The 14,596-nt window shown below is 37.0% G+C and overlaps 2 protein-coding genes across 5 annotated transcripts in view; both read left to right on the top strand.

Annotated features, from left to right (window-relative positions):
* Nucleotides 1-5,794, top strand: part of AHRR (aryl hydrocarbon receptor repressor) — a 95,662-nt gene extending 89,868 nt beyond the window's left edge. For both annotated transcript variants that reach the window (XM_085310692.1, XM_085310693.1), the window contains exons 9-11: nt 764-882; nt 1,760-1,901; nt 3,663-5,794. In XM_085310692.1, coding sequence (XP_085166818.1) covers nt 764-882; nt 1,760-1,901; nt 3,663-4,779 — 1,378 coding nt within the window. In that variant the 3' untranslated portion in view covers nt 4,780-5,794. The remainder of the gene's footprint in view (nt 1-763; nt 883-1,759; nt 1,902-3,662) is intronic.
* A 6,756-nt stretch (nt 5,795-12,550) lies between these two features.
* LOC146592629 (uncharacterized) overlaps nt 12,551-14,596 on the top strand; it is a 33,473-nt gene continuing 31,427 nt past the window's right edge. Inside the window, exons 1-3 of one of the 3 annotated variants that reach the window (XR_014896543.1) lie at nt 12,551-12,815; nt 13,080-13,169; nt 14,123-14,191. Coding sequence is in view for 1 of the 3 variants with exons in the window: in XM_085310704.1 (XP_085166830.1) it covers nt 12,742-12,815 (74 nt within the window). In the remaining 2 variants the exon portion in view is untranslated. The remainder of the gene's footprint in view (nt 12,816-13,079; nt 13,170-14,122; nt 14,192-14,596) is intronic. The other 2 variants (XM_085310703.1, XM_085310704.1) reach the window with 2 other exon arrangements.

The raw sequence follows: 14,596 nt of genomic DNA, 5'->3' as shown, positions 1-14,596 counted from the left end.
AATACGCAGGCTTTTGGATCAGAGTTTGAATAGTGGTGATCAAAAGTCATTTCCATCTGCTAGCTTTTCAGTAGCCCAGGTGAAATTAGTTAATGATCAGAATTCAGCTTCTAGAAGAGAAGTGCTTTACTTTAAGTTTTACTAACTGACTGGACTGTGGCCTAAAATTTAATAGCTGAGACTCTGGTGTTTCCTTTGGTTCAGGCCTGAAGCATGCTGGCCACGAATGGTGGGGAAATTCATATAGACATTTCTTTTCTGTTGGTTTTTATAAACAGAGAATTTTGGAAAGCAGTGTCACAGGTTTTGCACTTTTTACTAGCCCTAATATGCATTTTGAATTAAAGATTGGAATAAATTCATTAAAATCATATGATGATTATTGCAAGTTGAAGTTGTGCTAACTCTTGAATGCATTGCTGGTGAGTGTGATGTAAATACCCAGGATAAGCAGAGCCAAATATACATGTGTTTGTCTCAATTCAAGCTGAAGGTTACTATTCTGGAAATAGGTAAATGGTGAGCAGAATGTTCCTAAACATAACTTTTCCTCATAATTAAATGCAGAATTCCAATCATACACTAATTTGAGCATCCATATGATGCAGGAAACATAGATAAATACTCCATGTTGGTCATTATGTATTTAAGCCATCAGTCTTTGTTAATGGTTGACAGCTTGAAGACCACATCTTTCACAGTTTGTGAATTTACTGTATTGTCATTCACTGACAAGGAATTTTCCACAATTTATTCTCTGCAGCTGCAGTTCAAAAGCTAATTCAGGCGTATGTGAAGCAGCAGAATTATATGGAAGAAACAGTCATCATGAAGGTGCAGCTTTCCCTAATGTGTTACAGAGTGCTGAAAACCAAATCAAAGGTGTGTTCTCTAAGTACTTCTGGATTATATACAGTTTATGGAGACAGAACTTTGCCTTTTCCTTTCTCTTGTTAAGATTTCAATGCTTTTTTTTTTAATCTCTAACTTCTGTAAAAAAGCTGTCCACTTCAAAAGATGGTGTTGAATCAGTCTACTCCAGAAATGTCACTTTTACAGTTAGATTAATAATCATAATAAATACTCAAAATATGCTTTCTTAAAATGAAAGCATTGCATTTCACAGGATTATGTGTAAATCTTAAATAATAAAAGATGTTATCTATCCCTCTTTGAATAAAATTGGAAAATGTGACACAAATGCCACTTTCCCCTAAAGATCAGGAAACAGAAGGAAGATTAAAATTTATTGTCTTTAAAACTCATGATTTGCTTGTGGGTTTTGACTCATGCTTTTTCAGTATTTGGGTCTGGCAATATCATGAGAGTCTATGCTGTAATTCAGATTTTGCAACAGATAGAATTTTGATGGTAAGTCTTCTCCAGTGGGCACCACCTTCTTCCACAGAGGTTTTTGTTGCACCAGCTAGAAATGTTTAACCTCTTTAAAACCATTCCTCTGTTGTAGCCCCATTTCTCATTAATATTTTCTTACTGGTCTATTACTGAGAGGGGAAAATGATAATGAACTAATAATAATGAAAAATCTCTGATAACAGTTTGAGGATTTCTAACTGCCCCATTCGATTTTTCAAATTTCTGTGTGTGTGTGTCTGTGTAGTTTGCCTACTTCTGCGACATATTTTGGCTTGTACTTTCTTGTGCTGATGATTCTAGGACAGCAAAAAAGCTAGTGAGCATTCATCAATGATATTAAATACTGCTTAAATTAAAATGTATTTTCTTTTAAATTGTATAGCAAGGAATAATAGAGAAAATGGCATTTCTCTAGTCAAAGTACAAACAAATGAAGATCACTGGGTCTGGGTTCAAGCTAACACTCAGCTTCTGTATCAAAGTGGTTGTTCAGAGTATATCCTTGCCCAGCAGCAAATGTTGAAGTAAGTACATTTTCCTGTACTGAAAATATTTGTGTATTTCATGAAAAATGAAGTGTATTCTTTATGTTTGGAATTTTTAAAAGGATTGTAGTGGCCTAAGACAAGAACTGTGTGAGAAGAGCTTGGTTTACTTAATAAATGGAAAAACGGAGAAATTTTGACATCTCCTGCATACATTTTTGTCTTGGATCATATGAAATGGCTGTTATAATCCTAAATGCTTTCTTTCTACTTTTTTTTTCTACAGTTAAACATAAATATTTTAAAACAGAGTATTTCAAAACCAAAATGCTTGATTACTAGAATGTTTTGATTTTCTTGCACAACTTAGAAGTTCTAAGTAGTTAACTTTTGCAGACAGTGTATCTCCTAGGATTTATGTGAATAGTAAAAGACCTCCTACCTGAAGGTGGTGGAACTCTTTAACTTTATTGTCATGGTAGAAACATTATCTTTCCATGTAAGGGAATGAACTTTTATGTTAAGAAGCAGATCAAAAGTGGCTGTTTCTTCTATTCAAGTCTATTTCTAAATTGTTTTCTGTGTAATTAAACATCCTCTTTGGTGCTTATTTAGTTAAATTTTTACCCTCAGAACAGTTAGAATTCTTTCCTTGTGTTTGATAGACCTGTAGACTGAAGTGCTACAAGAGTTGGCCATGAAGATTTTACTCAGTTCTGTCCTCCTGACAGTCTGCAGTAGATGCTCAGTGCTTTGCATTTTGCCCCCTATTGTTTTTGTCTTCAAAAATATTTCTGTGTTAAAATGTCTTCCTGGAAACATACACTCTTTTGAAAATTTTCATTAGATACTATTTCACTGCAGAATTCTTCATTTGGGATCTAAGCGTCTGTTGCTTTTTCATTTTGCCCAATCCATTGTTTTCCAGTTAGACTATTTCCTGTGAAGCTAGTTCAGCAGTGAACTAGTCTCATTTGATACATTCAAGACTATCACACTTCAATAATATTTAGCAGAAGGGTGAAAATATTTAATATCTCATGGAGAAAAAGAGGGAAAATAGTCTGTTTGCTTTGTGCACATCTATTACAATGGAACATTCTCTCTTTCTAACAACATGGACTCCCTCTACTGGAAATTCTTACACATTGAGTCCATACCCAAGAAAACAGGTTCTGATAATGAACTAATAAAAATGCCTCCTGAAACCGTGATTAATTCTTCAAATTTTCTTGACAAGTTTCTTACTCTGATACTACTTCTTGCTCCCATACAGAATGAGGCTTTGTAACATTGACCCTGTCTTACTAATTTAATGATTACTAATGATTATTCTGGACACTTAGGCATTTTCTTCCCTCTCAACTAACCCTGTGCTCTCAAAATATGGGATCCCCATAGTTCTCAGTCAAGTCACTTTAATCAGAAAGTTCTTAAGTTTCCTAATGATTCCTTGTTAGATATATTTTTAATTAAAAAATGAAAGTGTAAGGTAGTTACCATAAAGCACCGTAATATGTATGTTTTTGTGAAATGTGTGCCCAAAATGAAAAGATGCATGTTTTAATTTAAATGAAACAATGCCAGAAAAAGAATTGTGCATTCATACCCAAATGCATGCCCACTCCTTTTTCTCTCTTGAATAAATTTAAAGGTTATGTGGACCACAGCGTGAGAATCTCATATTAAGTTAATGACAAAGTATCACTGGTGATGTATGTCAAACCACTCCATTTGTGTCACAGAAAATACTCATTTAGAAACCTCTGACTGACTCATTTTCTCTACTGTTACTGAAAGGGAAGAAGATAAACAACTGAAGATACCAAGCAGTTTTGCCAGTTTGAAAGGAAACCTGGAAAGACTTTCTTACAACAGTGCCATTGAAACTCTGGGCCAATTGAAGCATCTTAACTGGACAGCAGTAAAAAATGAACAAGATAATATAAAAGTGAAGTTTGAACCTAATACAAATGGTGAGTGCTTTATGCTAGAGGAACCTCCCAGTTCTAATACATCAGTTTTAGGTTTTCAAAACAACTGCACCACAAACAGCAGCTGGACTCTAAGAAACTCAAACTCTTCTTCTACAAATCAACGAATGAATACATGTTCAAGCAGAAGAGTTGGATCATTCTATAACAGAGACCAAAGTTTCTTAAGTTTCACATCAACTTGCCCTTCCTACTGGGGGAGTGCAGAAAGCTGCCAGTCTTACTCAGGCTTACAACAACGATCTGTGGAGAACAGTCCTACAAATCATCTGAAATTACAGAGATCATTAATACCCTCAGAATCTCCCTGTGATGCAGTGTTTCCATTGGATACACCTATCAAAACAGAGTACAATTCTGATTCTGAAAACATTGCTGGTAACTACTTGACATCACAAAACCGAGCCTGGTTGGATGAGAATGTCACAGTGGGAAAGCAGCTGTTTAGTTATCCCAATATAGTACACCTTAAAACAGAACCGGACCTCCGTGAGCAAGTTTCTCCTTGTCAGAAACCAAGGCACTGTGTTTATACACCACATAATTGGCAATGCATTGTAACAAATCATCCCAACAACCTAAATCTGAACAGATCTTGCAAGGGCTTATGGAGCAAGGAGATGGCTCCATTTTGCCCTCCAAGCTCGGCATGTTTGGAAAGCTTGCCTGACTTACCACATACCGAATGCTACAATCAGTTCTATAGCACAAATTCAGTGGAAGAGAAAGAGCAGAATAATGAGATTTTTAAAATGCAATGCGAATTCAAAAATCCCTGCTTGGTTCAAGCAATCAAGCGTGAGCCCCTGGATTCTCCACCATTGTCCAATAATGGACAGAATCGAGTACATATGAGTTTCTCTGAAAATACATTAGCAGGTGCTGTACCTCATAGAACAACTGAATGTACATTTTTACAGTAGATTTTATAATATTTGGAATATTTATAACATTAAAACAAGTTGTAGATTCTCTTCTAGTTGGGTTAAATGAGTTACTAAAATTTAAAAGCCAGTGGAAAAGTTTTACTTACGTATGTGCATGTATGTGTATGTAAAAAATACAGACATACACACACACTCCTATGCACTGTCATTCTCTCAGTGATTTTTGGAAAGGCTGAGAGATAAAATCTCAGATACAGAAAAATAATCATTAATCAATGCACAGGTGTACCTGCTAATTTGCCTTTATCATTCTCCTTCTCTTGTCTACAGTAAATCTGAATGGCTTTACAAGGTCTAGCTATTTCCTTTTCTTGCCTTTGTTCTCTCCCATCCCCCATGCCACTCCCAAGCTGATGTGATGCCTCTGTGCAAAGACAAAAGTTTATGGTCTTCTACATGGCAAGAAGTTTCCTTAGGAGTCTTTGTATTTCTATTTGTAACTACTCCAATAAGAAGCATCAGCTATTCCTTTATCTTAAAATTACTCACAACAGGCAAGGGTTTCTCAAACAACTTCTTAATTTAAAGGTTAGCATTAATTTAAAATCAAGTGATTTTCATAAAATTAAGTGGAAGTTTCCCTAGTTTCCCTGACAATGGTAATGTTTTAGTACACATATTTTTCCATTCTATTGGCCTTTCATGTTGCTGTTTGAAAGACCGAATAATGGGATGTTATCCACTTCTATAAATGAGATACAAACTGCTGTTAAATGTACGTAAGAAAATATTTCCTTGGTTATTTTTCTCACTTTTAATAGTAGCAAAGGAAATACCTGATATCAGAAGTCCCACACTAAAATTAGCTATTTTTAAAAGCTTCCCACTTTCAGTCCCCAAAGAAAATGTTCATCTCACTGAGAACCAAYTATGCTGGTGCTTTTGAAAACGGATCCATGTTATCCTTTGTCCTAGATAACAAAATATTTCTGCTAAGAGCTTACTCCCTCCCAGATCTGTTATGTTTTTGTTTAATGTCTGCACTAATTTTTGTTTTAAAATTGCACTATTTCAACTTCACATCACCTTTACATATAAAAAAAACATGTTTTAAAAAAGCTTAGATATATATGTGCTTTTTAAAAGAAGGCGCATTTTTGTATCTGCTACCCACTGAGGGCACAGCTTTACCTGCCAGCAGAGTGGCATAAACTTCTCCTTAATGCTATAAATAGATGGCATAAGCATAGTTCTCAGGCAGGAGAGCAGTTGTGTGGTAGCAGAGGGAGTGGCAGCCAGGAGACTGCTCTTCTCCAAGACTGTCTCTCTTTGATACAGATTACAGCCTGTCTGTTAGAGTTGGCAGAAATATATACTTTCCCTGCATGTCAGTTAAGTGCGTATGAACAATTGTTTTATCTGAAAAACTGCACTTTACACTGAAATGGTTGAGATAACTTATACATGTACCTTTTCATGACTGTCCTGCAGAAATTCCCTGCAGAAAGGCAGGAGTGGGCAGCAAGGGTAATAACATCTTACTGTCGCTCAGATCTGCACTAGTTCATCTGATCATTACCTAACTCATGAGAAAGTCTTGTTTCTGTCTGAAGTAAATCTGCTCCCTGTTTGCTACATGCTGCCTCTTATTTGAGACAACCCTCATATTCTTGTTCTAATATTCTTACCAGTAGCTATAATGTAACATCAGACCCCTTTCAGAGATGAGACTGAGAGAGTGAAATTTACACTGCAAGTTGGTCTATCAGTGTTTGTATTACATAAATTTAAGCTCAATCACACAAATAATTGTAGGCAACTAAACTGTATATTACTGTTGGCTGATATTGTCATAAATCAGTGGGGTTGCAAAATCTCTCAATTGTTGATCCATTATCTGCAAAAATAAGAGCTTTCTAGACTCTTACAGACTACCTCTTTTAAGGCCATAGTTCAATATTCAGCATAGTTCAATAAGCAATATTCAGCTTATTTCTCTGTGTCATACCCTCTTCTGTGACAGCACAGGAGCTCATAAAGTCGTGTCATGAATCATGTTACATTCTGCAATCCAATTGCTGTGCAGCTACATACATGTGCTAGCCCAGCAGAGGTGGATAGCGTGGAGTCAGTGTAGCATGGGGATAGATGGCTGGGGTCAAGTGGAGGACATGCCAACGTAACTGCTAAAAAGTTGTTCATGTAATTACTGTTGGACTCACTGTGACACCTCTCTGAATTAGAATGCCTGGCCTGCTTTAGTACTACCTTGCACATTCTGTAATCATTTACATGTAAATGTAAATTTACAGTAGAACACTAGCATCTTCATCTGGAAATGCTGATGCCATTTTGCACAGATATAAATGATCATACCAGGTGCAACTTAACAGAGGACTGTGCCACTGAATTTCTTATCTGTGCATATAGATACTTTGTGGCATAACTACAGTGGGAGAACTATACCAGCAAGACTTTTCTCTCCAGGGCAGAAGTAGCTTTTAGTAACATCAGAAGTTCTTTAAAGATCTTTCCTATACAGAATAAAGGCTATTTTATAATGGAATCTACTTTAAGGCTTTTTTGATATAGGTCAGTTGCAGTGATTTTTCTCATGCTCCCAACAAAACCAGTTGTTTTACACATTTTAATCTGTAAGAGCAGCTGAAGCTTCTGCACAAAATGGAATCTAATCTGCTATATGAGATGTAACTTCCTTCTAGGAGGATGAATGAATGTATAGCTTAAAACAAGATGTCATCTGCTGGCTACTCCCTGTGTAAATGTTCTCAAGTTAGCTTCCTTATGTTTCCATAAAGTCTGATCCAAGAAAAATACAATGTAACTTATCTTATGTATGACATTTGAATTTGCTCCATTTATTTTGCTGCTAAGTTTTTATTTCAGGTCTCATACGAAAAAAATGTTATTTATCAATGGAATTTCTTCTAATCTAAGTTATCACATACATGCAGCAGTTGTCTAAGAACTGGGTTTACGAAAAGATTGATAGCTTCTCTTCTTTTTGGACAATCACTAACCACTGCTGCTAGTAAACAAAGATCAGTTTCTTGTAAGCACTTAGTATATTGCACCACTTGGAAGGAACAGAGAAAACTAAAGCAAAAAAAAATAATCTCTTGCTATCTGTTTTTAATATACAGATATAATTCCTTCATTCTCATATCTTTCTGTGCACAGAATGTGCCCTGGATCGAGTCTGAACTGGTAGCTGACATTGTATTGTATTTTGTTAAATTGTCACAGATCAAGTTTTTAAAACCTCTTTGTATGCAGACATTAATGAACCCATGAAAACCAATCAGTAAGTAGTGTGACAGACAGAGTAGTTGTTTTAAATTTTCACTTTTTCCGAATGGTTATTGTTGCTTTGGTATTATTTTTAAAACCTTCAAAACACTGAGAAGTAGGGCTTATGATGTTTAGCTTTTATGCTTAATGAACTCATATTTGCATCCCCCAAGCACTGCCCTAAAGTCTATTTTAGGAACCTCCCAATGCATTTATTTTTAACAGTGGAAAAAAAAAATCTTCTCACAGAAGCAAAACCTAGTCAAATGCTTGCCTGATTTGAACTCAGGAGTATTCAGGCTAAAGGAAATGTCTTTCTTTTTGCAGTATGTGCTGATACTTTGCAATATCTGACTAATGATAGCTTTCAAATTTCTTAAGCTATGAACTCTCCAGAGGTTGAGACAATATTAACACCTTAATTTGGGGTTTTAGTTTGATTTTTTTTTTCAGTATGGAAGGTGAACAGGTCTAAAATCCCTGAAAATGTATCTCCCTCTAAGAGTTACTTAATCCATGAACAGCAGAGACTATCAGTGCTAAAGCTTGTGTAAGGCCTTGTCTTCACTGCGAACTTGGCCTAATTCTAGCTGTCAGTGGACAGCTGCTGAGCACCATACAAGTGCCTTTCCAAATGAGGTACACCACTGTAATCCATTATTTTTACCTGAGAACCTGTCGTAATCTGAGGAGTAAACTTGTACAGTACAAAGAGTGTATCTTTCTGCTTCCTCTAAGGTTTGCTGGGATGCAGTTACGCCAGTGGCTGAAACTGGGGCATCTCTCCACTGTAGATAATCACAGAATCATTAACTTTGGAAGGGACCTCTTTAGATCATCTAGTCCCAAAGATTTCCTGCTGCTGGTTCCACTGGTGCTTGAACCAGGACCTTCAGCGTGTAAAGCAGATGTGATAATCACTACACTATCCCTCTCCCCTAAATGCCAGGAGGAAGCAACAAGGACCACCCCACTTGCTAAAGCCCAGGCTTGAACYAGGGACCTTTAGAGCTCAGTCTAACRTTCTCCCAGCTGAGCTACCTGTCTTGCAATATATTTGTACTTTAGACCTTTTGGACGCCAAAATAGAGCATTGTTTTGAAATTCTGGAGTGTGCTAGCAGTGTGCAAGGGGTGGACTGATTTTGGTTGATCCTCAGTTTGCAGATTTAAATAGCAAAATCTGGTGCATGTCAGTTGGAGTGATTTTTCTCATGCTCCCAACCAAAACAGTCATGTTTTATACGGTTCAGCACGTAACAGCAACTGACGCTTCTACTCAAAATGGAATTTAATCTGCTATATGAGATGTAACTTACTTCTAGGAGGATGAATGAATCAAAGGACTGTTCCTAAATTCTTCGTAGGAAAGACTTACTTCCTACTACCTGCTTGTAATACGGTAATGCAATGTATAGTTTAATTGCCTTTCATTAGAATAGAATGATACATTCTTAAGATCCTTAGAACTCAGCCTCCCCTGGATGGCATAGGGAGGGCTGACATTTATGCATCAGCAAATTCAGTAAGACTGAAAAGACTGTGTTGAACTTTGATATGGTATCGAGATTGACAGGGCATGTTGAAATGATATTCCTAGCACTTAAAATATTTAGATGGAGGGCACCAAGCTGAGGCAAGGAATATTCTGTGGGATAAAATCTGCTTCTACTGTCTAGAAGCCTTTCTTAACTCCTTGTTTTGAAGTTATATTTGAACTTAAGTAAGACAACCCCATCTATTGTAGTTATTTCACAAAAGCCATTAATTTGTCTTAACAACGTATGATGTTTCAGCTGAAATAGTTAAAAGGTCTAATCTTCTCTGCCCATGTCCACACCCCCTCAAGACTATGATTCATTGAGATTATGTCTGATACCCCTCATACATATTCATTACAATTCTTGGAATTAATTTGGGCATTCATTACCTTTCCATGAATTTGCTTATATTTTTACATATTATTACGCGTGCGCATTGAATCCATGAGGAGACAGTTTTGGGGGTTGCAGAGGTCTCTAGTGGCAACAACAATCTGCGGAAAAATATATTAAAAACACAAAGTACTAATATATTTTTTTAATCAAATGGAGATCAGTGCACTTGTTTGTGTTTTGGCTTTTTTGGGTGGAGGGTTGTTAGAAGTAAAAGAAGATTGTTAAGATTTTTTGGAGGGGTGAGTGAGAAGGGGGAATCACCCTGAGATTTACTGCTGTCAAGCCATATGCATTCTGTGACATTTTCTTCTCCACCTATTGCCAGTAATTCTGTAATCTAAAATCATGTCTCTGTTTTTTTCTGCAAATTTGAAAGTACAGCTCTTCAGCTGAAAAGAATTTCTTGAAAACAAGTTTTGAGGTAATTTGACACTAAGTTGTATCTCTCAGACAGAAAACATCATTCTAGGATGCATGAAACGCTTCTGTTCCATTTGCAGGGTTAGTCTTGGAAATATTTTTAAAAATAATTAAAAAAAATCAACGTCTGCAGTAACTATTCTGCTGTTGGTCATTTTTGCTGAATCATCCAGCTAGTGTTCTAACCCTGCAGCCTGCACATGATTTCCTAGGTGCAATAGGGCTCCACTGACAGCTGCATAACAATAAAAACTTCCAGTTGCATATTTATATTGGCAGAATTATGCTATTCCAAAKACTAAGCATGAGGAAAATACAAAAAAACTTAACAGAAAGAAGATCAGCTACTTAGCTATTCTCATCAATTTATTTAATTAATTAAAAGGCTACTGCAAAGTTTTGTTCTAGCTTCCCATCTTGCACAGAAGGGTGTCATAAAAATTCTGCCACTTTTCTTCCTCTTTGTAAGTCACACCCTGCTTTCTCCGTTCTTTATCCTATTATTCTCCCCTCTGCACTTCATTTTTCTTCTTTTTCATCATCCAAGTATTCCCTTCATTTAAAACACGAGATAAGGATATTTTTTAAGAGGCAACCAGCAACACTTCTTTTTAATCTTTCAACAGAAACACTTGAAAATGTTAAAAGTTATCTCATTTCTTAGTATTCAATCTCCATTCTACTGTCATCATAAATAAAAAGATTCATCCTTTGTATACTCAATAACCTTCCCTCTTCTGCTGGAAGGGTTCTTCCTCACACCTAAGCAGCTTCTTAACATAACTAAAGAACATTTTCTTCCCTAAGGCTGGTCATGTCTATCTAAAAGCTCTTCCTTTTTCTCCCTCCACCTCTTCTACGTTTGTAATTTTATAGTATGGTACTTTCTGTCCTCTCTCTTTTCTGCTTTCTCACTCTATAGCATTATTTCTACTTTAAAGTTTTGCAAAAGAGTAATGTTATGCTAAAGTGCAATCCCCCCACTTCCCCCACTCCTCTAACAAAACAGGTACTGAAAAAAGCCTTAAAGTAACTTCAGCTGTGCTTTATAGTCACTTTGCTAGTGGAATATACTCTCCTGAGGAGGCTATCCTGCCAAGAAACTGCCTTATCACCAGCAGTTTAGTTCTGCAAGTAAGTACTGACAAATTCTTTTGTGTTTAGACCGCCTGAAGTAACACAATGGAAGACAAGATCATATAAAAAGTGCATGGAGATCTGCCAACATTTTGCATATAACTGCTTTTTTCATCAAAAGGGTATTGATTGTATGATCCCAAATTTAATGGCACTTTTCTGAAGAGAACAAAACTACATCAACATTATTTGAAAAAGCAACAATTTGTACATATAATGTGTGCATTTATGCATGCAATTCAGGCAAGCATACTACTTTTAAAGCTAATCTATCTATGCAAGCAGATAGCAGGCACACAAAATTTTACCGTAAATGTCTACTTCGGGCTGGTGAATCGAACAACTCCTGAGAGGGCAAAATGAGTAACAGCTGTTTTCACAATGTGTAGCCTAACCTCTATCAAATATGCTGCTTTGTATACAACAATTATAATAGACTTCAAAATGTATCAATAGCAGGTTAATTGAAACGTAGTAAAATGTGGATTTTGTATTTTGGAATTTTGTTAAGCTCGGTGCACTTTTATGCTTTTTTTCGTACTGCTTCCTCACTCTGCTTTTAGAAGGAACTTTCAAGTGTATTTCTTAAATTATATTTTACATTTATTACTAGTCTGAAATGTAAAGTGAAAACACTTTAAAATAAATATTTGCATTTAAAWTAAAACCGTGCAAGATTACATTTTCCTCTGTCTTTTACAACGCTAGCCCCCAGTACGAAGACAGAAGTTTACCACTGGACATGCTCAAGCACTGCTGCAGACCGAGACAGACAGACAGACGCAGCGAGTAACTGCCCTAAATCTCACCCCACCCCCCAAAACAAAACAAAACAAAACAAAAACAGCGCGGCGAGCGGAGCGCCTTAAAGAATCACCGTCCCTCGGCTTCCCCCGCGTCTGATTAGCTGGGACGTGTAAGCTTCCTCCTACTGGCTATCACGACAGGCCAGTATCACGTGGTGGGGGAGTACGCTCCTGCAAGCGCCTCAGTTTCGACGTATTAGCGCTCTGATGTCGCGTTGGCGCTCTTAGAAAGCGGAAGTGACGGCAGGAGGTTCTGGCTGTTGCTGCGTGCGCGCTTCCAGGGGTCTGGCTAAGTTTGCTGGCTCCCCCGGGGACTCGGTGTTAGGTGTACGTGGCTCGGCGTACCTGGTCGCCCGCTGAAGCAGGCGGTGGGGTGCAGCGGGTGAGATGGGCTCAAAATTACCTCGGCCTCTTCAGAGACTCGCGAGGGGAGGCACCAGCACGGGGGGTGTGCGCGGCAGGTGAGTGGTGCTCCCTGAGGGGCGGGTTCTTTTTCTCCAGCGTTTCCGTGAAGTGTTTTAAGAAAAGCAGACGTGAGGGGCTTGAGGTCATAAGGGTATGCTAGTGATGAAAGAGCTTATGTTTCCCCCAGAAGAGCGTTGAGAAAGGAAAATCCCGCTTTATGTCGTTCATCCGAGTAACGCTTCTTCCCTCTCTGTCCCCGAGTTGTTTATGAAAAGTGGTATGTAAACAAGAAGCGGGCTTTCCTTTTTTCCTCTATACAGTGGACCAGTTTTGCAGGATGAGCGCTGTAAATGAGGTTAAACCAGAAGATGCTAAACCGGAATCTGAAAAAATATATATAATATTGTAAAGTGAGTAAATATATTGATATCTTTCTTGTAGTATTGAAGATTATGCGTATAGAAATTTATGCAGAACTAACTTAGCAGCAGTGCGGCAAACTTGTACTTGAGAGATGCTGTTAATGGCCAGCCTTTGTAAATGTTMGTTATCTAAGATGCGGAGAATTCACTTTATTCTTGAGGTGTCATAAATGCAGTATTACGGTCCTTATTTGCTAGCTTTCAAATCTCTTAAGTTTTTATGGCAATTTTAAAGGTTTCCTCCTCTGTGGAGGATGAAACTCTGAGTTGTAATATGTTATATTTTTGTAAATCATATATTATTATGGTAGGTTTTGTCTGGCCTATTAAATATGTGGGGCAGTAGATCAAAAGTAGACAGTACAAGTGTGCTTTAGTTGAAGATAGTAAGATATACCTGTAGATCTATGTCTTCTTATATTAATTGTCCTGACTCTATATGCATGTCTGTTATTCCTGATGGAATGCAGATGACTTCCTATATTGTTTCTCTGATCCCTGTGATACAACAATGAATGTGGTTACATTGATTCTAGGATATTGCTCTGTCTCTCCAAAGCCTCCTAATTCCCTCCTAAACATTGTATGCTTTCTGTTAGCTTTCCAGTGTAGAGATGTTTAGAAACCTAAGAATCCAAAAACTGTAGGGAGGAGTAAAGGAGAGGCTCTTAAAAGGTTCATACCACTTGTTATTTTTAAAGATACATATTCAAGTATCATTTGCATGATGCATGCTATGATGCATGATGCATGCTATTTCTGGTCATATTTGTGGTGTGCTATTCTAAATTTCATGTAACTTGTGCTGTTTAAGCAAAAGAAAACCTTGAGAGTTCTGAGTTTCTTGCTGTAGACAATGATTTGTTTCCAGTTCTTACAAATATCTTGTAGTTGAGCAGTTACAGCAGAACTCAAGATGTGTTTTCCATTTATCTTTTTAGGTTTGTAAAGCTCCATGTATGAGTTCTGTAAGTCTTCAGTCACACTATTGYGGTGCAAAGCATAGAAAGGTAACCTTTTCCCATTTTGTGTGCATATATGCAAATTTAGTCATAAATCTGTAATTCTTGTAAAACTGAGTAATTGATTTTGCATGTCTTCAAGTGCTTATGTAACTCATTGGTAGCTCTGTAACACCAATTTGCTTGAAAAGTCTTAAGAAAAAATTCTGAGGTAATAATCTCATAACTGTTTTGTACAACGTGTAACTGCTGAAAAGTACAGTAACAGTAATGGTAAGCTTGCTTAAGTGTGCTAGCTGTAGGTTAATGTTTAAATTATACAGATGTTGCAGGAAGTGGAAAAAATTGAAACTTCAGATTTGAGTGTAGGTGATTTAAAAAAAACTTTCTGTTTTCAAAGTTCACATAACTGACTTCTATTTCRGTTAGTATTGAACCGTATTTGCATTTGTA

The sequence above is a fragment of the Rhea americana genome, unplaced genomic scaffold (assembly GCF_003343005.1).
Source record: "Rhea americana isolate MKP2758 unplaced genomic scaffold, rheAme1 scaffold_323, whole genome shotgun sequence".
In the NCBI taxonomy this organism is placed as follows: domain Eukaryota; kingdom Metazoa; phylum Chordata; class Aves; order Rheiformes; family Rheidae; genus Rhea; species Rhea americana.
Note: the sequence above shows the minus strand (reverse complement) of the source record. Positions and strands in the feature narration are given on the sequence as shown.